Source organism: Fusarium venenatum (assembly GCF_020744135.1).
Source record: "Fusarium venenatum strain MPI-CAGE-CH-0201 chromosome Unknown EDB82scaffold_2, whole genome shotgun sequence".
Lineage (NCBI taxonomy): Eukaryota > Fungi > Ascomycota > Sordariomycetes > Hypocreales > Nectriaceae > Fusarium > Fusarium venenatum.
Genome location: NW_027072130.1, coordinates 1,879,427 through 1,900,201, shown reverse-complemented (window position 1 = coordinate 1,900,201; position 20,775 = coordinate 1,879,427). Strand labels below are relative to the sequence as shown.

The following is a 20,775-nucleotide window of genomic DNA, read 5'->3' as shown; positions in this document are numbered from 1 at the left end:
TTCTTGGCAACCCCAAGCTTCGCACTACACGACCGTAGCTACGGTACGGTGACTGTAATAATGTAACTAAAACACGTAAATCCAAAATACCACAGCCACGGGGCAGGAAACGAGGCAGCGAGAAGAAGATCGTCAAATCCCGACTCGCTTGCCTAAGCTTGGCTTTCTTTCTCGTACACGTTCCCTGATAGCAATCCGATCAAAGTTCCTCGCCCTGATCCTAGTCTTTGACCTGGTCTGTTCTTGCTTCTGATCGCCTCGCCTTTGAGTTAGGTTTGGACTCAATTTGCATGCGCCCTGAAAATACCCTTAGTCCTCGGTATATGGATGCCCAATCGTTTTTCTATGTCAATGCGCCCTTTCTACCTATTGCATTGATGCTCTTGCACCTACTACGCTGTCAGTGTAAGCACAACACAGCGCATTAGAAAGAAAACATCAAAGCCTCCCCCGTCAGCCAAAACTAACGGATGAATGATATTGGATGTACTGATAATCATTGATTGATACCTCTCCACTAGGATGGTTGGCCGGCTACGTTGTGGAGGTGCTGCATCTCTTAAGTCCGCACGCTACGCGGACTTTTGCAGTGCGTTAAATCCCCCTCTAGTCCCCTCTGACTGGGGCCCTGTAGACGGGCGGGCTGCACTGTAGAGAAAGGCCTAGGTGCCTAGGCCCACACCATCAAATCATCATTCTAGTGGGTCTCCCCTGACCTGATCTCGTCGCTCCATTATCCCTGTTTAAATCTCTCTGTCCATTCTCGCCATCTCGGGCATAAAGACCACGCCGATGGTTATGCATACACCCTCCCTTCCTTTCCCAGCGGGCGGGAACTTTCCTACCGCTACCAGCGAAAAGCTTCCGAGCGCCGGGATTGGGTGTGAAGGGCGTGCGTGGATCTGGGATCAAAGACCCAGCCCAGCCAGGATCATGATCAGAATCAGGATCAGAATGACTGCACTGTGGTCGAAGAGACTGAGGTGTTCTCACATAATCTCATCCATAATTCATGGCCGTTGCATTGCGCTGCGCATAACATAGCTTTCCTATGACCACTACTGTCTTGTACTGTGCCGTGCCATACATAACTTGGGTAACCAAGTCACACAACCTAGATTCCATTCATTCATGGGTCCTCAACTCGACTCTGCTTCCACTATTATTAAGCTCCTCGATCCCTTCTCTTCTTTACTTCCCTCCCCCCCCCATCTTCCACTTTCTTCTGGGTATCAATCTACTATATACATATACATGCCCTCTTCCACTCCATCCATTCCACCCTCCTCTTACTATCTTACCTACTCCAATATTTATTAATCCTTCACTTGGATCGTGGATCACCCACATTGCTTGGCATATAATAAATACTATAGCTTCTATTTCTACGCTACAATGGGATCAGGTAGCTTGCCCTCTCCTCCAGCTGAGGATCAAAAATCGACCCTCTCTCGAAAAAGTACATCTTCAAGTACCAAATCGGTCAAGCCTGTGCACCGCACCTCCAAGCGAGCCAGCTCAAGTGCTGCTACAATTCACCACCACGATCATGTCACACATACAACTGGCATGGACGGTCGACACAAGCGTGTGTGGAAGGCTTGTGAGCGATGTCGCATGAAGAAGACCAAGGCACGTTTCTCATGTACTCTCTATTATACTCCACAACTAACACGAGCTCAAGTGTGACGGTGAATTCCCCTGCAAGCGATGCAAGGATGATGGTCTAGTTTGTACTGCTGGTGTACGAAAGAAGATGGAATACAAGCAGTTGCCTCGAGGGTATGTGGAAATTCCACCAAGAATGACACACTGTGGTCCGCAGTTCACTTACACGCAATCTCAACAGTTACGCCGAAGTTCTCGAGAACACTCAATTCGCTTTAATTGCTACCGTTCACAAGCTTTACTCAATGGTTCGAAACAACCAATCCTGGGACCTTGGCGAGCCCGAATTAAACGATCGCGGCCAACCCGTAATCCACAACATCGCCCAAAAGCTCGGATGTATCCGCCCCAACAGCGACATCGATCTTCCCGTGCACTCGGTATTCCCTGAGGACGAGGCCGGCATGGCTGAGCTGGCTCGACAGCTCGAGGATCAGCAGAAGGAACACGAGCCTGCGAAGGAAGCCATCAAGGACACAGACTCTTCAGTGTGTAACCGAACCGAGAGAGCGTCATCATCGGAACTCGATCATTCCGACGTCGACATCGAATATGACTACCGAAAAGCTGCATTTGGCAACACCAACGCCATGACCCTTTCACCGCAGAGCTTCACTGGCTCTCCCGACTTCGACTTTGCCCCTCCACCACCCGAAATCGATGCTTCAACACTGTTCCCCTCACAATCTCCTTCAATGAACAACTTCCCCGCCTGGCCAATGATTAAGCCTCAACTCACCGATCTTACTATGCAATTTCTACAACAGCAACAACAAAGCGGTATGATGGCCAACATGGAGATGTTGAATCAGGGTCTGCTGGAATCGGAATTCGGAACAATCAAGCCTCACGTCCTTTCATGTCCTAACCCCGAAGTGATGCTGGGTATGGGAGATCCCATGATTTATTCAGGCTACGATGGCGAACCAATGCGACTATAAACCAATCAACAGAACGAATTGAAACTTGACTAGCACGATTAGACTTGTTTTACGACCATTCTTTGTTTCGTTGAAAATTTGTCACACGGGGAACGGTGTTTGTTTGGCTTTTGGGCGTTTTTTTGGTTTTCTCAACTGGGTTTATACCCGTGGTGGTTCGGTGTTAAAGGCACGGATTCAGAATTGGTCCGGCGTTGTGTATGTTTTCCCCGAAGGCCGACAAGGTCGTGAAAGGGATGTATGGGTATGATACGAGAGATTTGGCTACGACCACGACTACAATATTGAAGTTGAGCCCAAACAAAGGGATGGAGTAAAGTTAGAAGGCATTTCTAGATAGACTGTGCATTAGCATACCCAAATCCAACTCCCGAGATGATTCATTCTTCACAACTATCGCGTTTCCATTTTGTTCTCTCGTCTAATAATATGATTAACTTACAGCGTTACATCGAGTGAGCCACCTTGCCATCGCCTACTAAACCGCCCGCAACAACAGCTCAACGGTAATAATTCTGCACTGTATCCGTGCGTGTGCATCTATAAGCCACAAACAGGCACATCATATTATCCCCCCCCTCCATCAGATCATGAACCAGTCGGCAACAATCTCACTGAAACGGTCTGGACTCTAATCCCCTATTTCAAATCCCCTCTTGTTTGGGGGTCTCGGGGTCCTTTGAAGATCGATAGCGCAAATCACGGAGCTGTCAGATTTTGACGCCCCATGTAGTGCCGTAGGCCACACACACACACACACACACACACAAACTCACTCAACTTTAGCACAGACCATTCACACGAGTGAGTGCTAACGGTCGGTCCAGTGCGTAATCAAATGTTATTCTTAAAAGTTATGGTTAAGCTAACCAATTACTCGGACATACTTTTTTGGTTTACTAGGTATGGCCCACCCCAGAAGGACGGGCTGCTTTCTAATCAACAACTAACTCAACCTTGATGAGCGGGAAAATTGCGCCGAATGCATGGTAGAAAAGAACCTTTTTTTTTGTTGTCACAAACGCTCTGCGTATAAGCTCTAAAACAGTGACACTCAGGAGCCGCAGGGTTACAGACACGCCTCTACTTATTTGGTATTAGTACAGAAACCCGGAGCTAAGACGGTACACACTGTACGGCAATACAATCCAGCCACTTCCCTCTTCAGAGTGGGATTTAGATTACCGTAAGCCGTAAATCCGGGAGGTTATTATTGCTTTGGAAATGGGAATGTGTTTGATGACCAATGGTTCAAAAGCTCGTCTGCCTCTTTTATGTAAAGTAGAGGCTAGTCAGTCTTGACAAAAATGGCATAAGAGTCATCATTCATCATTTTACCATCAGAAGATGGATCCCACCAACAACAAGGTGAACAGGAATTAATTGGTTCCTCGTCGAGCGTCTCGCGGCAGCTGGGTACAGTAGCAGACCGACCGAGTACTGCGGGCTGCTTACAATAGCATCGAAGACTTTTTAGTAGAAGAGGGAAAATCGAACCCTAGGCATAACGGAATATTGAGGCAGTTTAGTAATACAGGTGGATATGGTTACTGATGGCGTCTTTTCCGCTCTTATTCCTCTTCAGGAGTAGAACGAAGGATGATTGTGTTGATTAGTCAATTCGTTGGCTTATTGGAAGAGCAACCAAAGATATGAGGATTCTAATTGATCAGCCAGACAAGGTTGGGAATGTGTGTCACTGTCAGCCCTAGCTTGCTGTTGTCGTCGGACGAAGCAACGGACGAACCAAACGTTTGATGTACAGAACAGCACTGTACTGTACTGTATGTGCTTCGATGCATGCAGTTGAAAGGTTTCAATCTCAGCAATTCATCATTAATATAATGTATTATTATGGTTTCTCATCACTGTATACGACTGCAACTGTGTTAGTGATGGTGGACTATTGCAACTTGGAGATGCAGCTATGTTTAACGTCACAAGTTATGAAGTATTACAATAGTCAATTATCACCGATACAGAAAAGGAGTTAATGTGCTTGACCTCACGTTAGCAAATACGCAGCCCTTGTTCAGAGAACAGGGGAACAATCAGTCAGCGGTTCTTAGTGATGCAGTTTGTGATTTCGATTGTTCCTCTGCCTGTGGGGTAGATACGCTTCAAAGTGTCAGAGAGTGACATCTCAAAGCTCAAGAGACGAAATTAATGAGTCAACTCATGCCGTCTTGACAGCACATACTTTCTTCATTTATTTTTACACTCCAAAACAGAGGCCAACTTTCCAAATCCGCTAGGTACGTAGCTACTTCCTCCGTGGAGCACAAGTCAGTGGTCCCCACCCCGCGGAGTGCGGAGTTGAGAAGGGAATGGACCAATGATTGTTAGAGTCCGGCCTTCGGGTTTTTGCTACCCTCCGGTACGTAGCGGGGCTACGGACACGGTCTCGGTCGACGGAGTCATACTTTAGAAGGAAAACCCTCGAAAAGAGACAAGAAAAAGAACGAACGGAAAAGACAGGAAACGAAAGAAAACAGGCAGGGATGTTGTTTAGGATTCAGCCATTCAATACATGTCTATTTGGGGTAAATTGCTTTGGGAAAATGCTGTCTTTCATTGCTGTAAGCTGTAACTGCTTTGAGTAAAAAAAAAAGGGCATCTTGACACATATTGTACCGACAACGTGGTCGATAGGCTGTTCATCAATTGCGCCCTGTTATCCCGTAAAGGTTAACCTTTTAAGCTTTAGCCAAATGAATCTGTCCATATAATACGCAGTAAGCGTATTACGTTAGATAACATCGCATGGCATACCAGAAACAACCTGGGCGTCGATCAATTGCCTGACCAACATGCAACGATGAATGCATATCCTACTTGAGGGAAGTAATTACCGTGTCTGATTATTTGGGATAGTAAACTACCATGTTGGAAAGTCTGTGGATGTATGGCCTGAGAGACGAACCGCGGTGTATGTTTTTTTCGCATTCCTCGCATTCTCTTAGTTGTTCGTTTAGATAGAAGAGGAAGCGATCATGTGGGGCTTTGGATGTGTCAATGGGCCATGCCATGCGGCAGGTGCAGCAGTGCATGTGCATGTGCAGATGTGGGGCCGGGATGCGGGAGGCAGTTACTAAATGGTACGTACTTGCCTAAACAACTCTGTAACTTCCATTTGGAAATCCCGTGCCCCTTCTATGGCGAAGCGAGTCCGAATTTTAGGAAGGTGATGGAATTTTACACGCATCACTAGATGCATCAACAGTGCCTATACTCTGGCCCAATCAGTCGATACACAATTGCCGCAATTGCATCTCTTAATCCATGGTTACACATGGTCGACGAAATACCTAATTAGACTCAAGAGTCTCACATTGATGATTCATAGCCAGGGTTTCACATGGTTTAGATCAACCTGTCAAGTCTCATCAACCAACAACACAGCATTCAACATTCCTTGACCCAACGCAACGCAACATTCATTTTCGTATTCTGTTCCATCCCGCATCCTCAACTCCAACCTCGCTTGAATCCATGTTGCACTTGCACCCGCAATTACAGCGCCTTGTAACCCTATACCTGTTGTATATTGGTAGATCACTACTACAATGATCCAACAATCCAACACAAGAGTCCAAGAGCCGGTTCGGGCGTCTCAACCTAAATCAAGAGGAGTGACATTATGCATCAGGCATATCCTAGCAAAGCTGAGCGATTGAAGCTTGGCCTTGCTTGATTGCTTGTGTGATTGTCTTCTCATTTCCCTGGCAGAGAGGCTTAGACCGCTCGTCCACGTAACAAGACTGGCCAAGGTCTTCCAAGCCTCCTCCTACGCGTACAGAACGACAGTTGTATACGCCGTAATTGTTTGATTTGCATACGCACATGCGCTACATGGAACCGGTCTTTGCTAATCTGGGTAAACCATTCGATTCGACTCCAAGCTATGCCATGCCTCGCCAAGTGCAGCGGTACCCCTGCAACGTAGGGCACAAGACACAACTGTTAAGCTCAAGACCGAGCTGTGCCTTGCTAGAATGAGATCGTGCGCGGTAATTACTGGTTGGAAAAATAAAAACGAGATACGAAATCGTCGCCCTAGCTTCAAACTCTGTCGTAATCTTGCTCGCCATTGCAGAGCCAAGACTCAGCTTGGCTCGGTCAATATCACCCTCGTTCTCGGTCTTGGAAACAGAAACAGAGAGAGAAGGTTTCAACCCTTGACGGACAAAATAATCAATACACTTGTTAGAAGGACGCCTTTGCTTTACGGGTCCCGATCGAACAGGCCCTCTCCTGTCGCTGTTACACAGCCAATTTGTCCGTACAGTGTCCGCGTCGGTCTTTTCTATTCCCCGCCTAAACGAGTCGCATTCAAAACTTGGATACGCGTATTGCTCTTGACGATCCGATCGGGTTTTAGAAATTCGGCGATGCAGACTCTCCATAGCGAAAAGGGGTTGAAGGTCTTTTGGTGTTTTGTGTTACCATATGAAAATATGCCTTCATCGGGCGGGTTTACCTCATGCAATCCAAACCCAAAGCATTTCCGCAATCTTCCATATACAGTAGCGCTGACCTGATCTCATTGCATCAAAGACAAGTCAAATACCATTCGGGACATTCATTGGGTCTCAACCAACATCTGTAAACTCTCATGTCAGCGGATTAAACTGTAGAGACTCTCTGCCGCGCGCCATCATTTCGGGCACCGTATTGCGACGAATGACATATCTCACTGTATATATATACATGTCATCATCTACTAAAACAACAACATTCTCATCGTTGTTGGTTATAACATGCATCGCCAAGATTCTCATTGCTATGACGGGCTGAAGCCATCAGCTACACCATCGTACAGATTCTTGCACCCCTCGCATCGCGATCTGTCTCTCCTCATCCAAGTCTCGAACATAGTTTGTGGCAATCGTTCATCGGTGAGTTGTGTAAAAGTATTCAGATGGCTATCGTGAGGCTACAGTACGACACTTTATGGTTTTCTTCCGTGACGATTGCGGTAGGTACCATGAGGGAACTAGAATGTACCATCGAAACAAGTTGGCTCATGAGGATACGGTTCTGGACACCGACGCCAACACGGAATGAGTCGGTACATGCAGCTGGCTCATGGAACAAGTCTTTCATAATATCGTTCTGCGTCACAGCAAGGTGGTTGGATGTATCTTGTGTGTTGATGATACTCAGACGACTGTGCCAGAAAACACAATATTTCACAGGGAAAAGACGATGTGCCTAACTAGAATGTATCGGCATGTGTGACATATGTTATCTATTATAGTAGTCATTTGATTCGTGAATGGACTGATACTTCGTAGTGGCACACAGAAAGCACGCAAAGAAAGTTGCTTGTCTGCCACTGATGAAGTCAATCTTTTCTATTGAATCTCCACGATGAAATTACACTTAATTCGCATGAGCTAAGGGAAGGAGAGAATATTAATGTGTCGTATAACTGTAACTATAACCGTCGTTGCAACTTATCAATCTCACAAGACCTGTGTCCTTCAGCCAGACATACTGACTCATATCATCTACTTTCAAGAACTTTGACTTGACAACCAAGTCTTACAAACATATGCTTGATCTCCAACTGTAGGGTTGGTATCCCCCGGGTAGATTAGATTGACCAAAGTTTCTGAAAAGTTGGTCTGACATCTTCCTGAGAACAACTCGGAACTGTGGTTAATCTAGAGGTGTCAGATGCTTGGTTTCACATACCTGAATAAGCTGATAACTGTAAAAGTAAAGAAACAACCACATATTATGGCTTCTTCTATCGGTTTCTGCTGCTCGTGAATCAGACTGTTAGGTTATTGAACACTCCAAGTATATCGATTTCGTGTCCAGCTCATTTCAACAGGCAAACCATCTGTAACTGGCAACAGCTAGTATGAATATACCAAACCCTTGATAATCACCTCTGCTCTACGCCTGGATAGTTCCTTAGTGCATTAACATTAGATGAAAATGGGATTAGGTGCTACAGGCTCGAAGATCTCATCTCAGCTTGAGCATGCAATTGAAAGGAACTATACTGGCCTGTAGGAAGAACTGGCGAGAGTATTGCAAAGTTGGCTGGCAAGATTGCTCCATAGTGCTTCGTAAGACGGTCGTCACAAACCGGAAATCGATCTTTGCATCAATACTTCTAGCCGGATGTTGAGCTTTAAGCACATTTGGTTGATCAGAAACCCCCTATGTTATATGTACGTAGCATCTTGGTGAGAAGAGAAGTGACCTCAACGGTAGTGGCACAGGAGTGTAACAGTAGGCAGAGACTGCAGGAGGCGGCTCCAGTAAAGCCACAGAGCTCACTTGTGTCGCACAAGAACGCTGTCTGCTGTTTCCTAGCATATCATGTCACGAATATCAGTCAGTACCCAGAAGAAGACATCACATTCTAGATGAGAGCACAGTTTCAGTGTTACCATGTGGGAGAAATACACGGCTGGAGTAAGTGTGATATTATTCAAGGGGAAGAGTGTGCAACATAACAATCATATATCTACTAATTGAGTTGGAACTCAAAGGTAATCAATTCGGCCAGCACTGTAGCCTCCAACGCCTCTGTTCCAATATACCATATTTCTATCCTTCCAACGCCGGCCATAACATCATCATTTACATATCCTCATTTCCGAACTGAACCCTAGTTCTTGATATCCAGTACCTGGGTCAACACAGCCTCGCTAGCTCTCCACCAGCGAGCTCTCTCCTCCAAGTCATCTGCTGCACCACCCAGAGCCGCTTCTTTTCTCCTCCTTGCCTCGCGTGCAGCAGTTGCGCTGTTCTGGCGCTTATTTTCAAGGGGCTGAAGTTCAATAAGAAGTCTATCCGCTTCTTTCCTCTTTCGAGGGACCTTGGCCTGTAGAGACTCCAGTTCTCGCGCAAGTTCCTGTTGTTCGAGCTTTCGTTGATTGACCAGGTCTTGTGTCTTGGCCAATGGTAAATTCATGTCGGGGCCGGTTCCATCTGGCATTTCTTGCTCCGAGCGCAGTGTTTCAATTATTTCTTCCAGTTCCTCAATTTTGGCGGGCATCTCGCGCAGTTGGGCGGTTTCGAGCTGTACACTCTCGTACTTCTTGCTCAGTTCGATACCCCGTTTTTCAAGATTGGCCACCATTTCTGCGACTTCTGTCTTTAACTCTTTGAGCTCCTTTTTGACAACCATGTTTTCCTTCTCAAGCTCAAGGTTCTCTTCCATGGTGACAATCATTGGTGGGTCGCCAACAATGGCTCGGATAAACTTCTCCTTTGTGACTTGCTGCACATAAGAGAATCGTAACTTTGCGAATAGTTCTTTGTAATGAGCAAGATCGGCCGTTAAGCTTGCCGGCGTGAGCGCGTCAAAGGCTGAATTGGACGCATCTGATGTACGCTGTCGTGCATCTTGGGGCTTTGAGTTTGAGATGGGTTCACTGAGTTTGATGATTGAGATTTCTTGTGTTGATTGGAGTTTTGTCAAGGTATCCAAGACCTTTTGCACGTCAGGCTGTCCCATTTTTAAGTCTGTCGTTTGCCGAAGTGATATTATAGCTGAGAATGTAACAAAGAAAATACACGCTTCATTTATGAAGAGTTGATGCGCCTGAGATGTTGACAATGAACCCGATATGGATTAGTGCCCTAGGCTGCTTCATGCGAAGCGGTGAAGAACGGCAGATACCTGCTGACATCAATTAGATGCAACTTCAAGCCGAGAGGTAACGGCTGAATCTGAATCCTAAACTCAAATTACTTTTTTTTGACACAATTTTGCAGTCGACATATATATATCTTGACGTTGTGTCACAATTTTGGACTTTCAAACACGCGCAAGTATGTCGAAGAATAACGAACTTTTAACCGATGACTACGTCGCGGACCTCCTTTCGCAGGAGGCAACCGACTGCTCTTTAAAATACTCAACCATGGGCATGGAAGCATACCGCACGAATAAGAAGTAACATAACCCGATCGATTTTGGCATGTCTGTCGCTGACATGGCTTCAGACCTGCGAATATGATGAAACCAAACACCCGATTTTTACGTCATATTATTAAAGATACCGACCATCACAACAAGGCACTATTAGCCAAAGAGGCCGCCGAGTCCAAGGCGCGATTGAAGGACCTTGAGCGCAGCGAAGAAATCAAACGGCGCAAGACAAATCCGAACGTGAACGACATCAGGCGACGGCAAATGGGCGATATTCATGCCATTCTAGGCGGCAAGCGACGACCAAGAACTGAAGACGAAGCCGGGCCTTCATCGAGGAGAGATTTAAAACGCAGCGACAGGGACCAAAAATCAGAGCGCGAACAAGAACAAGATTCGAATGATCTTTTTGCGAAAAAGCGCAGCGATCGCGGCCAACATGGTCGATTGTCGCGAGAAGATCGTCACAGTAAGACAGACGACGATTCCAGACGGTCAGACAGGTCACGGAGAGAGCACAAGCGACGCGATAGATCACGAAGCAGAGATAGAGACTCGGAGGAAGAAGGTCATCGTCGTCACAGTCACAAGAGGAGAGATAGGTCTAGAACGCCTACACGCCGGCGACGGTCTCGATCGCCCAGAGAATCTAAGAGTAGGCATCGACATCGATCACCTCTGGAGACGAAGGAAGACCGCAAACGGATTGAGGAACAAGAAGAGGACTCGGATATTTTGGAAGATCCCATCGGACCCGCACCACCTCCGAAATACCGGGGCCGAGGAACAGTGGGAGGGTCCTCGGGTATCGATCGACGATTTTCAGAGACATATGACCCGAAAACTGATATACAGATGGATGAGAATGAGGATGGTGGTCATACCTGGGATGATGCAGTGGAAGCGTTTAGAGACCGCCAAAAGCTACGTCAGAACCAGGAGGAACGACCAAAGGCAGCCGGCTTCGCTGATGAGCAGATGCAACGGGCCAGTGGTACAGAGGAGAAGTCGGTAGAAAGCGTGCAATGGTCCAAGGCTGGAGAAAAGAGAGCATGGGACGTTGACAAGGTAATCGGGGCGGACGGAGTGTTACAATCAGAAGATTGAATCTTCCAACGTGGTTACGGGGCGGTGCAACGGATTGGATAGAGGTTGTGAGCCGAGACACTGATTCAGCGATGATTGGACATAGCGTAACAAGCACTGCCTTGTTTCTGGGTATTGACTTTTGGTGACACTTTATCACGATAAGGAGCCGTCTTGTTAAAGACATTGATGTATGAATAGACGGATTGGAGACGGGCAATCGGTTGACCGATCAGGGAAGTCTAGATCGACCTTGACAATCTCCACAATCACTCCAAATCCGGCGCAGACGAGCAAGAAATATTGTCAGGGCTCCGGATAAGCACATGGATATGATGAATAACAAGTTCAATTAAGTTTTGAAACAGACTTTGGTACCTGAATCCGGGCAACAAAGGTCAAGTAGCGTAGTGGCATGGATCTCCTAACGCCATGTTGAACCAAAAGAAACAAGTCGGAGCTGGGGCTGGACCGGGCTGGTAACACAATACAAGACAATACGATAGAATACACGACTGATTTTGGTAGCGACTTTTGAGCCTGTAAGGCGGTAGTACAGATGGAGCGATACCAAGGACGGACAGTAAGGGTCGCTATTCAATATTGAGTTGAGTCTAAGATCAAGATTTCTCTTTGTCACGAATCTAAATTTGAGTCCTGGCGTTTGTTGTTGAAGGGATGATAATGACAGCTTGAAACTTGGACCAAGGGGATGAACTATTTTAAGCCCAGACTTGACATGACCAGGTACAGCTACATACTACACCTACCCATATTAGGCATGTGTACTCCGTAGATCAGGTACGAGATATAGGAAGGAAGTGAAGATGATGGGTTTGCTAGATTGGTCCTATCTATACGAGATTGATTGGTGAATTCGTATGAGTGTTGCGCAAGCATCTCAAAGATTATTGGATGGAGCGTAAGTCAAAACATGGACGAGATTATTATATGGATATATCGGCTATCCATAGTGGACTCAAGATGCCGAGTTTAGCGGTTACTTTTTCAATTCTGAATTTATTTCATCTCTTTACCAATTGACAAGTGATGTAGGAGGTATCTTCACGAGGTTGGTGGTGTTCTGTAAGCTCACCTGATGCTCTCACGGGTCAGGGTCCGTGAATAAAATTGACAGGCTGCATGGATAAGGGAAACAAACCCATCGACAGGGAGATCCAATGGACCGTTTCACCAGCGACAGAACAAAAACACGCCATCTCGACACTCCTGTAGCCTATTAATATTACTTTATCTTGACTAATGAGGTGCGACGTTGCACTGCACTTGTACAAGACCGTTCGTTCCCTGCTGCAATTTCTTGTTGCACAACAACTCAAGCCGTTTGCGGTACAAGGAGAGAGTCCAGTCGTTGAGGTCTTTCAGGAACAGTCAGACACAGAATCAGGAACAGCGTGGTTAACTTTTGCGGCGTCAAGACTAACCCCGATTACTTGGCTCACGATACGAATGGCAGATGGCTGGGGCTTCCCCCTCTTCAGGTTCTGTAATGTGACGTGATGTGACGGCCAAGGCCAAGCAGACAAGACCCTGGTTTTGGTTTTGGTTTGGTCTTTTGGTGGGCAGGCGCCTGATCATGATGGCCTAGGCTCAGAAAAGTCAAGGACCCCACGAGAGTTGTCCAGCTGAGTTGGGTCCGATAGAGAGAGGAGGCTCCATTACTGTATGTAGGTAGATAGGTTTCGGAGCGGTTATCATGGTCTCGGCTTGGATACCCAGGTCTCAGTCAAGTCAGCAACCGTTTATACCAGAATTCATTATTAATCTACTTGATCAACTGATCCTGAGACGATGTTGGGTGGTATCAAAAAGTCAACATCTCCGCTTAGCCAAGCAACCCAAGGCTAAGCTTTTTCTTTTGCTGTCCGTGAGTTGAGAATCAGAGCCAAGCAACCTAGCCATGGAGGCCGGACCAGACCAAGTAAACAGAGGGTCCTGTGGCAGGGGCCCTGCTGTGAGCGCTGTAACCGGCCCCCTGTAGTCTGTTTCTGTTTCTGAAAGCCCCGCCCAAAGATCTCCACTTACGGCACATGGCTCTCAGTATGCCGCGTGCGGTCTTTGTCTTTTCCCTCTAGACGGCCCCTCTCATCAGCTTTAGCTTCTTATGTCTTTTTGTCTTTGTCGTCACTGATTGACATTTTGTAGTTTTTAGTAGACTTGTTGGTACGCGAGTGACCTTATGAGTCGCTCCTTTCCCATAGTTTACCAAGATTACCTACTCGAGCTGTCGTCTATTCTCTGCTTCTGCTTCTGCTTCTGTTTCTGTTTCTTTTGTACATTCTCCACACTCTGAATGGATGATCGGTCGAACTTTCTAATCAGCCACACTGACATCAACCTTGTTCTCTATTGCATCCTCATCCCAAAGCTTCTCGTTGCATAGCACCGCATAAACTCTTGTTGTTTTCAACATACTTCTGTTAAAAAACCCTCTCAGACCGCAGAACCATGTTATAGTTTCCTATCGTCCTTTCTCTCTTTATCCGGATATTTCCATCCGACCTTCCATCCAGACTGCGAGCCAGACAAGACTGCAGTAATCAACTGATGATCGGTCTAGGCCCGAGGTGACGTCTTTGGTATATCTCCGACTGACCCCAAGGTCACCTCACTCACACCTCAGCTCACCAACCAACCAACCTCTCTCCTCTCTTTCCTTTTTACTCTTTTATCCTCTCACTTCCCTTTCCATTCTTTCCTTTTCCTTTTGCTACCTCTACTCTCCATTCAGTCTTGGAGGTACTTAACTACCATTCAAAATGCGTCCTCCACGCGTTTTTGTCCTTATACTCTTTGTCGCAGTTTCTCTCCTACTCTTCTGCCGAGCTATATCGTCTTCGCTTCGATCCGCCTACGCAGATTACCCCGCTGGGAGGAAGTCCAAGACCAAAACAACAAATACAAGCTACAGGCCTTCAGGGTCTCATGACGATCATGACAATGATAATAACGACAGCTCAGAAAAATCACCCAAGTCCGTCTGGAACTCCATGTACTATAATACGCCATTCTCTCTGTTCCCACCAAATGCTGCTATCAGCTTGACCGACGACAACAGCACTTCGTTTGCCGCCCGTCCCGCCGCTTTTGGGCCCAAACTGGCCATCAACGGTCTAAGTGGTCAATTATGGGTCGGTAGCGGCTTTGCAGAAGACGCACTTATACATGGCACTGGCGAGTTGGGCTGCAGCGACGTCCCAGGATGGAATGAGAGGACCGAGGCCATTGCTTTACACAAGGCTTTGAGGGCTGCTGTCCCTTCCATTGCTGGTATCAAGTCAGGCTCTTCGGCGCGCGCCAAGCGAAGCCGGGTCGTCATCCCTAATGCTGGTAATGGTCACACCACCTCTAGCCATGTTTCTGCGACGCACGACCATTCCGAAATTGACGGCAAGGTCGCCCTCATCATGCGAGGCGGCTGCGGCTTTCTCGACAAAGTAATGTGGGCACAACGAAGAGGCGCTCTCGCAGTCATTGTTGGCGATAACCAGAAAGGCGGCCCTCTCATTCAAATGTTTGCGCATGGTCCTGAAGTTGATAATGTCACAATTCCTTCTGTTTTCACTGCCCGTACCACCGCACAGCTGCTGTCCGCACTTACACAGCCCGGCAGCTTTATCGAAGATACACTAGACAATCAGGGCAACCCCGTTTTGAGAGTTCAACGAGGCCCCAAGTCCAAGAAGCATCGCAAAGATGCAGTCAAGTCCACAATTACCGCTTCAACTCATGATAGACGATCCGCTGGTACTACTCAACATAAAAAGCGATCTGCCAAGCCTGCCTCGAGAAAGCGAAAGACAGCTGTTAGATATTCCAGAAAGACAGTCACCCGAAAGAACAGGGCAACTAGAGAATCGCCCAAGAAGGTTCGAAGTCCTCTTCTGTCTGAGGACAATTACGATGATTTGGAAAAAGAGACGACTTTCAGAAAGTACAAGCCTATTCTTCCACCCAAGGCTTCCCATTCCCTCCACGACACGGACGCCGACGATTTTGAGCCAGATGAAGAAGAAATTCTCGTCGAGTTCTTGACCGAAGACGAAGAAAACGCACTCGATTTTACCATTGACCGATCCGGCGACAGCCACGAGGACCCCGACGAACTCGACGATGACGCACACGATGGTCTCTGGGTCACCATCACACCCACGAGTAATGCTAGCCCATTTTTCGATACGCTTCTCGTACTGGTCATCAGTCCCCTGGTCACATTGACTGTCGTATACGCCCTTCTCATCCTTCGCGCTCGAATCCGCCGAAGACGTTGGAGAGCCCCCAAGTCCGTCGTGGAACGTCTTCCCGTCCGCACGTTTCACACAGTCGCTCCTTCGCCAACTCTTACCCCGAGGGCGCATTCACCGTCTGCACCAACGCCTACCACTCCTCTCCTCCAAGAGTCTCCTTCGCGGGCTAGACCTCGGTCAAGAGGCTCATCTGGTGCGCCTGCAGATGAAACACGATCGACACCTAGCGAAGCAATCCCAACACCCTCGAACGCGACTAAAAACAACACTAAAAATGAGCGTGAAAAGGGTTCAGGTGGTTTCTCTGCCGAATGGAAGAAGTATATGGGACGCCAAGTCGAGTGTGTCGTCTGTCTCGAAGAATACGTCGACGGTGTAAGCCAAGTGATGAGTCTGCCATGCGGCCACGAATTCCACGTCGCGTGCATGTAAGTACCGAATATTTTGTCCCTCTATGCTCAATGGCTAACTGTCTTTAGTACCCCTTGGTTGACTACCCGCCGGCGAACTTGCCCTATTTGCAAGGGTGATGTTGTTCGATCCCTCGCTCACGGCTCATCTTCCGAGCCCCATTATGAACCATATCGAGACGACGCAAGCGATGATGAAGACGATGACGACGAAGGAACTATTGCAGAAGGCTCCGGGGCACGTGACGGTGATGGAGAGTCGGATCTTGAGCAGGGCTTGCACTCGTCCGACCCCAGATCCTCACGATGGAGCCGCGATGGTTGGCTGAGCATTTTCTCCAACGGCTTCACCAGGGCGAGATCTCCTTCTCCCGAGGATCGCAGCCGCTGATGCTGATGCTACGCACAGTTTGCTTACTGGAACAGTCAGTAAGCCATGGGATACAGTTTTGTTTGAAATCATTGGAGTTTTCTTGTATTTGTTGACTGGCGCAATAGGATGGGCAGCTGGCGCACTGGGATACAGAGCACAGCATGGATTACGGATCTTAAATCACATGGATGAATTTGGTTATAGTTATTTGGGTGCGCATTATGGGTGTCAAGACACTTGCGCTGGAATGCATAGATAGGTATACCCTTGATCGGCGGCTGTGTGTATTTCACAGACGATCTTGAATAATTAGCATTAGCATATTCAAATCGCTTCTCCACCACAACTCTAGATGAAACCTCTATGCTCATTACAAGTGCAAAAAACCGCGTCTTATATTTGAATCGGTGCTGGCGGATGGATGAGTACTGCTCACGCTCACCCTTCTTCAAGTCATCCTATCTTTCTTTTAGACCGTTCGCCTACGACTGTCATGGCCCTTATTTTGTGGTCAGATATGAAACTCCGAATGAATACTCCTGTCTATTTTTTGTCCTATTTGATAAACTTTTTGCAATTTCCCTTGTCCCACATGCTATTTAGATATAACCCTTGAGGATAGCAGCCTCGGCGTTCAATATCGAGGATCCAGCAGCACCAATGACGGCTAAAACAATCAGTATAAGTCGGGTTTTTGAACGACGGAGTAATAGACTTACTATTGTGGCTCAGAGCAGTGAACTTGATGTCAAAGATACCGGCCTCATCCTCACGTACACGGCCAACGCTGACAGTGTAGCCACGGCCAAGGTCGCGGTCGAGACGGGGCTGAGGACGGTCAGGCTCATCATCACCAAAGACCTTGATAGCAGGCTCAGGTGCTGAAGGGCAGCCAAGGGTCTGGGCCTCGCACTTGTAGTCGCGCAGAGCCTTGCGAACCTCTTCAGCTGAGGGAGAGGGCTTGCGCTCGAAGCTCAAGCTGACACAGGCAGTGTGGCCGTCCATGACGGGAACTCGGTTGCAGGTGGCTGAGACGCGAAGTCCCTCTTGCTCAATAAAGGCAGTACCGCTGTCGTCGAGACGGCCGAGAATCTTGCGGGCTTCGGTCTCGAGCTTGTCCTCCTCGCCTGAGATGAAGGGGACGATGTTGTCGATCACGTCCATGCTGGAAACACCAGGGTAACCGGCGCCGGAGACGGCCTGAAGAGTGACGATTGAAACGGTAGATATGGGGCCAAAGGCAGCCTGGAGGGCGGCGAAGGGGCCGACGAGACCAATGACGGCGCAGTTGGAGTTGCAGACGAGGAAGCCCTTGTTGAGCTTGTGGACGGAACGCTGGTGGGGGATGAGGTCGAGATGAGGGAGGTTGACGGTGGGGACGACGAGAGGTACTAGAGGATCGCGGCGGTAGTTCTTTGCGTTGGAGAAGACGGGGATATCGGCCTTGATGAAAGCCATCTCTGTGAGGGTTATTAACAGGCATGTATCATGAGACATGAAGAGGAGGCATACCAATATCTCCAGCGACATCCGAGTCAAGACCACTGAATACAACATCACAGTCCTGGAACTCCTCAGCCTTGCACTCTCTGACGACCATGTCGGCGATGTCGCCCATGGGAGAGGCCTGCTTCCATCGAACAGCATCCTTGTACTTCTTGCCAGCAGATCGAGAGGAAGCGCCAATGGCGTGGAGGGTGAGGTAAGGGTGCTGGGCGAGAAGAAGGATGAAGCGCTGGCCAACAGAGCCAGTGGCACCGAGGACACCTATACGAGAGAAGCGATTAGTCTTGTATTATTTGACGGCAGCGATATAAAAAGTGGCATGAGAGCATTGGATGCGAAATCGGATGGAGGGGCAATAATGGCTGTAGATGACATACCGCACTTCTTGGTAGGGAACTGAGAGACCATTGTGGGTATATTTTGTATAGAAGCGCTTGAAACGGAAGATACAATGCCCGGGACAATTCACACAATGCCTGGTGAGAGGTTGCAGATGTTTTTAAATTTTGGTGTTGAAGACGAGTGAGTCTAAAGTTACAGTAGTCCATTAAGAACCCCGCCAAATTATCCCGTCATCGGAGACGACTCGCCGTTAGTGGGTGTTGCCCCCACTATGGATGGTATGAGGATATTCATTCATGGGTCGAGTTATCTAATTCAAGGCCCGTGTTTTTTTACGATGGGTCATGTCTAGAAGATCCAATGACATCAGAAGCATATTGAAATATCTGTTGAATTTATTCAAAGAGAAAACCCGGACCATGTCTCGTATATACCTCTATCCTGAGGATTTATCCCAATCTCGACCTGTCTGCCATGTAACTAAATCAATAAATGTCAAACATATGAATGAAACGCCAGTTCATGCACATTAGACCCCCCAAAAATCGACTTCTTATACTCTCTAAGTTCGGTGCCATGTCGTTCGTATAGTCAATTGTCGACTAGGGCTCAACGGCACTTTCTCGGTCAACGTTGGAGTAGATTCGGAATTGAGCGAAGATGATGAGATCCTCTGCAATGGTACCCAGAGAACCAAGCAACCAAGGAAGCGCGTTAAGCAGATACTTCTTGTCTTGAGAGTAGGCAACCAGGCTGACGCCATATGTGAGGTTTCCGCTCATAGATAGCATAAAGAAAAGCAATGCGAGACCTATATGTTGTTAGTCTGCTGATGTTACGTTCGAAAGAGGAAAAAATGAAACTGACCCTCGCATGACTTTTCTCGGTGGTTCTTGATAATCTGGGGAATTCGGGCACTACAGCGCATTAGTATGACCATCAAGCTTCACTCGTGAAGAAAAACGCACCAGAGATAAAGAGCTGCACTGATGTATCCCAAAATGAGTCCTGCAAGCTCAATTGTAGTCTGCGCATCTTCAGGCGCATCGGGGGTGCCGGTGTCACCACTCTCCCAGGCGCCGACCTTGTATGAGACAAACCAGCCAGCAAATCCAATGACGTATACAGCGAGCAGGCTCAGAGCGTTGTGGACCCAAGGGCTGCTATCGGGGGTGTCGTCTTCGCCGGTCACGATCTTCCTCAATGGCTCCATTGAGGACTCGGTATGTGTCGCATGGCGTCGCTGAGACCCCGGGAGGCCAAAAGAAGAGCTTCGTCGGCGCGATCGGTTGATGAGAGGCGATTCCTCCGAAGGGTCAATTGGTCTCGCTTCCTCAGGGCGACTCGCTCGGCGGGCATTGATGGCGTTGTAGTAAACAGCTTGGCCGATGAGGACAATGTCGGCAATACAAAAGTAGCCTGCCAGGGCAACGGCGGTGGGGGCTAGGCGGGTGAACAAGGCTCCTAAAGATACAAAGTTAGCAAGTATGAAGGTCTGGCGTGGGCGCAAGCCACTTCTAGCCGATAACAAATTTTCTGACAAGGGCGTCGAAAATGGCGTAATAATAGTATTTGTCTCGATACAAATTTTGTTTTGGGGGGTATGTATGCAGGAATGCGCTTCGCAATGGGAACCCACCGATGAGATTTGTGACGTCGCCCAGAAGCCAGACGATGAGGAAGGCCATGCTGAGGCCATCAGCACTCTTGGCCTTGTAGTTGGCGAACAATTGGGGTAGCTGCAGGGCATTGTTAGTTAAGCTGGGTCAAAGGCATGCGACAGCCATTGCAGCTGCAAAATGTAACGCAAAGACGCGCGAATGAGGGACGTACCAGAAGGCATATCCAAGAAGTTAAACTGATGCTGCCAAAGATACCCGACAGAGCTAATGTGACTGGTAACGCATGCGCCGCGGCGGCGATTGAGGTTGAAGCCAACAGAGGCATGGCAAGGTAATCGTCGTCTGGCCGTAAAGATTAGAACGTAAGAAGAAAGAAGAAGATCGGAGGAAGAGGTGAAATCAGATCTAGGTATGGGACCAAGACCAAGTTAGTAGCAAGAATAAGAGGAGGTGGTGCGACAAAGGTGGGTATCACGAGGGCACCGAGCGACAGAGAACGAAACCGGGGATCTAGTTATCACTGTACGAAGCAAATAAGCTAGGCAAGTGTAGATCTTGCTCCAAAAACAAGGGTCGTGTTTTGTCGAACCCAAGGGCTTACATCCAGAACCGTTTGTTTCTCGTCACACTTTATTCACCTCTCTGAAGACGTAAGAAGA

The 20,775-nt window shown here is 47.9% G+C and overlaps 6 protein-coding genes across 6 annotated transcripts; 3 read left to right on the top strand and 3 right to left on the bottom strand.

Moving 5' to 3' along the window:
- Nucleotides 1–988: 988 nt before the first annotated feature.
- On the top strand, nucleotides 989–3,002 carry EDB82DRAFT_495682 (uncharacterized protein). Its single transcript, XM_065608516.1, has 3 exons — nucleotides 989–1,632; nucleotides 1,685–1,782; nucleotides 1,850–3,002. Exons 1-3 carry the CDS (start codon nucleotides 1,396–1,398, stop codon nucleotides 2,607–2,609), a joined length of 1,095 nt encoding a protein of 364 aa, XP_065464562.1. The 5' UTR covers nucleotides 989–1,395; the 3' UTR covers nucleotides 2,610–3,002.
- A 5,952-nt stretch (nucleotides 3,003–8,954) lies between these two features.
- EDB82DRAFT_495673 (uncharacterized protein) lies at nucleotides 8,955–10,174 on the bottom strand. Its single transcript, XM_025733493.2, has one exon. It carries the CDS (start codon nucleotides 10,090–10,092, stop codon nucleotides 9,241–9,243), a length of 852 nt encoding a protein of 283 aa, XP_025584393.1. The 5' UTR covers nucleotides 10,093–10,174; the 3' UTR covers nucleotides 8,955–9,240.
- Nucleotides 10,175–10,411: 237 nt separating this feature from the next.
- EDB82DRAFT_474038 (uncharacterized protein) lies at nucleotides 10,412–11,616 on the top strand (the record flags this gene model as incomplete). Its single annotated transcript, XM_025733492.1, has 2 exons — nucleotides 10,412–10,533; nucleotides 10,584–11,616. 2 exons carry the CDS (start codon nucleotides 10,412–10,414, stop codon nucleotides 11,614–11,616), a joined length of 1,155 nt encoding a protein of 384 aa, XP_025584392.1.
- Nucleotides 11,617–13,947: 2,331 nt separating this feature from the next.
- On the top strand, nucleotides 13,948–16,698 carry EDB82DRAFT_135832 (RING-9 protein). Its single transcript, XM_025733491.2, has 2 exons — nucleotides 13,948–16,291; nucleotides 16,343–16,698. Exons 1-2 carry the CDS (start codon nucleotides 14,376–14,378, stop codon nucleotides 16,662–16,664), a joined length of 2,238 nt encoding a protein of 745 aa, XP_025584391.2. The 5' UTR covers nucleotides 13,948–14,375; the 3' UTR covers nucleotides 16,665–16,698.
- Nucleotides 16,699–16,992: 294 nt separating this feature from the next.
- Nucleotides 16,993–18,675, bottom strand: EDB82DRAFT_443704 (uncharacterized protein). Its single transcript, XM_025733490.2, has 4 exons — nucleotides 18,530–18,675; nucleotides 18,159–18,413; nucleotides 17,366–18,106; nucleotides 16,993–17,313 (listed from the first exon to the last, which is right to left on the bottom strand). Exons 1-4 carry the CDS (start codon nucleotides 18,558–18,560, stop codon nucleotides 17,246–17,248), a joined length of 1,095 nt encoding a protein of 364 aa, XP_025584390.1. The 5' UTR covers nucleotides 18,561–18,675; the 3' UTR covers nucleotides 16,993–17,245.
- A 34-nt stretch (nucleotides 18,676–18,709) lies between these two features.
- On the bottom strand, nucleotides 18,710–20,538 carry EDB82DRAFT_573961 (PQ loop repeat-domain-containing protein). Its single transcript, XM_025733489.2, has 5 exons — nucleotides 20,328–20,538; nucleotides 20,134–20,233; nucleotides 19,463–19,958; nucleotides 19,362–19,411; nucleotides 18,710–19,305 (listed from the first exon to the last, which is right to left on the bottom strand). Exons 1-5 carry the CDS (start codon nucleotides 20,439–20,441, stop codon nucleotides 19,097–19,099), a joined length of 969 nt encoding a protein of 322 aa, XP_025584389.1. The 5' UTR covers nucleotides 20,442–20,538; the 3' UTR covers nucleotides 18,710–19,096.
- Nucleotides 20,539–20,775: the final 237 nt, after the last annotated feature.

Coding starts and splice junctions, on each gene's coding strand:
- EDB82DRAFT_495682 (XM_065608516.1), top strand. CDS start 1,396: ATGGGATCAGGTAGCTTGCCCTCTCCTCCAGCTGAGGATCAAAAATCG. Junction 1,633..1,684: donor GTCGCATGAAGAAGACCAAG/GCACGTTTCTCA, acceptor CACGAGCTCAAG/TGTGACGGTGAATTCCCCTG. Junction 1,783..1,849: donor TACAAGCAGTTGCCTCGAGG/GTATGTGGAAAT, acceptor CAATCTCAACAG/TTACGCCGAAGTTCTCGAGA.
- EDB82DRAFT_443704 (XM_025733490.2), bottom strand. CDS start 18,560: ATGGTCTCTCAGTTCCCTACCAAGAAGTGCG. Junction 18,414..18,529: donor GTTCCCTACCAAGAAGTGCG/GTATGTCATCTA, acceptor TCTCTCGTATAG/GTGTCCTCGGTGCCACTGGC. Junction 17,314..17,365: donor CACTGCTCTGAGCCACAATA/GTAAGTCTATTA, acceptor TGATTGTTTTAG/CCGTCATTGGTGCTGCTGGA.
- EDB82DRAFT_495673 (XM_025733493.2), bottom strand. CDS start 10,092: ATGGGACAGCCTGACGTGCAAAAGGTCTTGGATACCTTGACAAAACTC.
- EDB82DRAFT_135832 (XM_025733491.2), top strand. CDS start 14,376: ATGCGTCCTCCACGCGTTTTTGTCCTTATACTCTTTGTCGCAGTTTCT. Junction 16,292..16,342: donor GAATTCCACGTCGCGTGCAT/GTAAGTACCGAA, acceptor AACTGTCTTTAG/TACCCCTTGGTTGACTACCC.
- EDB82DRAFT_573961 (XM_025733489.2), bottom strand. CDS start 20,441: ATGCCTCTGTTGGCTTCAACCTCAATCGCCGCCGCGGCGCATGCGTTA. Junction 20,234..20,327: donor CTTCTTGGATATGCCTTCTG/GTACGTCCCTCA, acceptor AATGCCCTGCAG/CTACCCCAATTGTTCGCCAA. Junction 19,306..19,361: donor CCGAGAAAAGTCATGCGAGG/GTCAGTTTCATT, acceptor AACAACATATAG/GTCTCGCATTGCTTTTCTTT.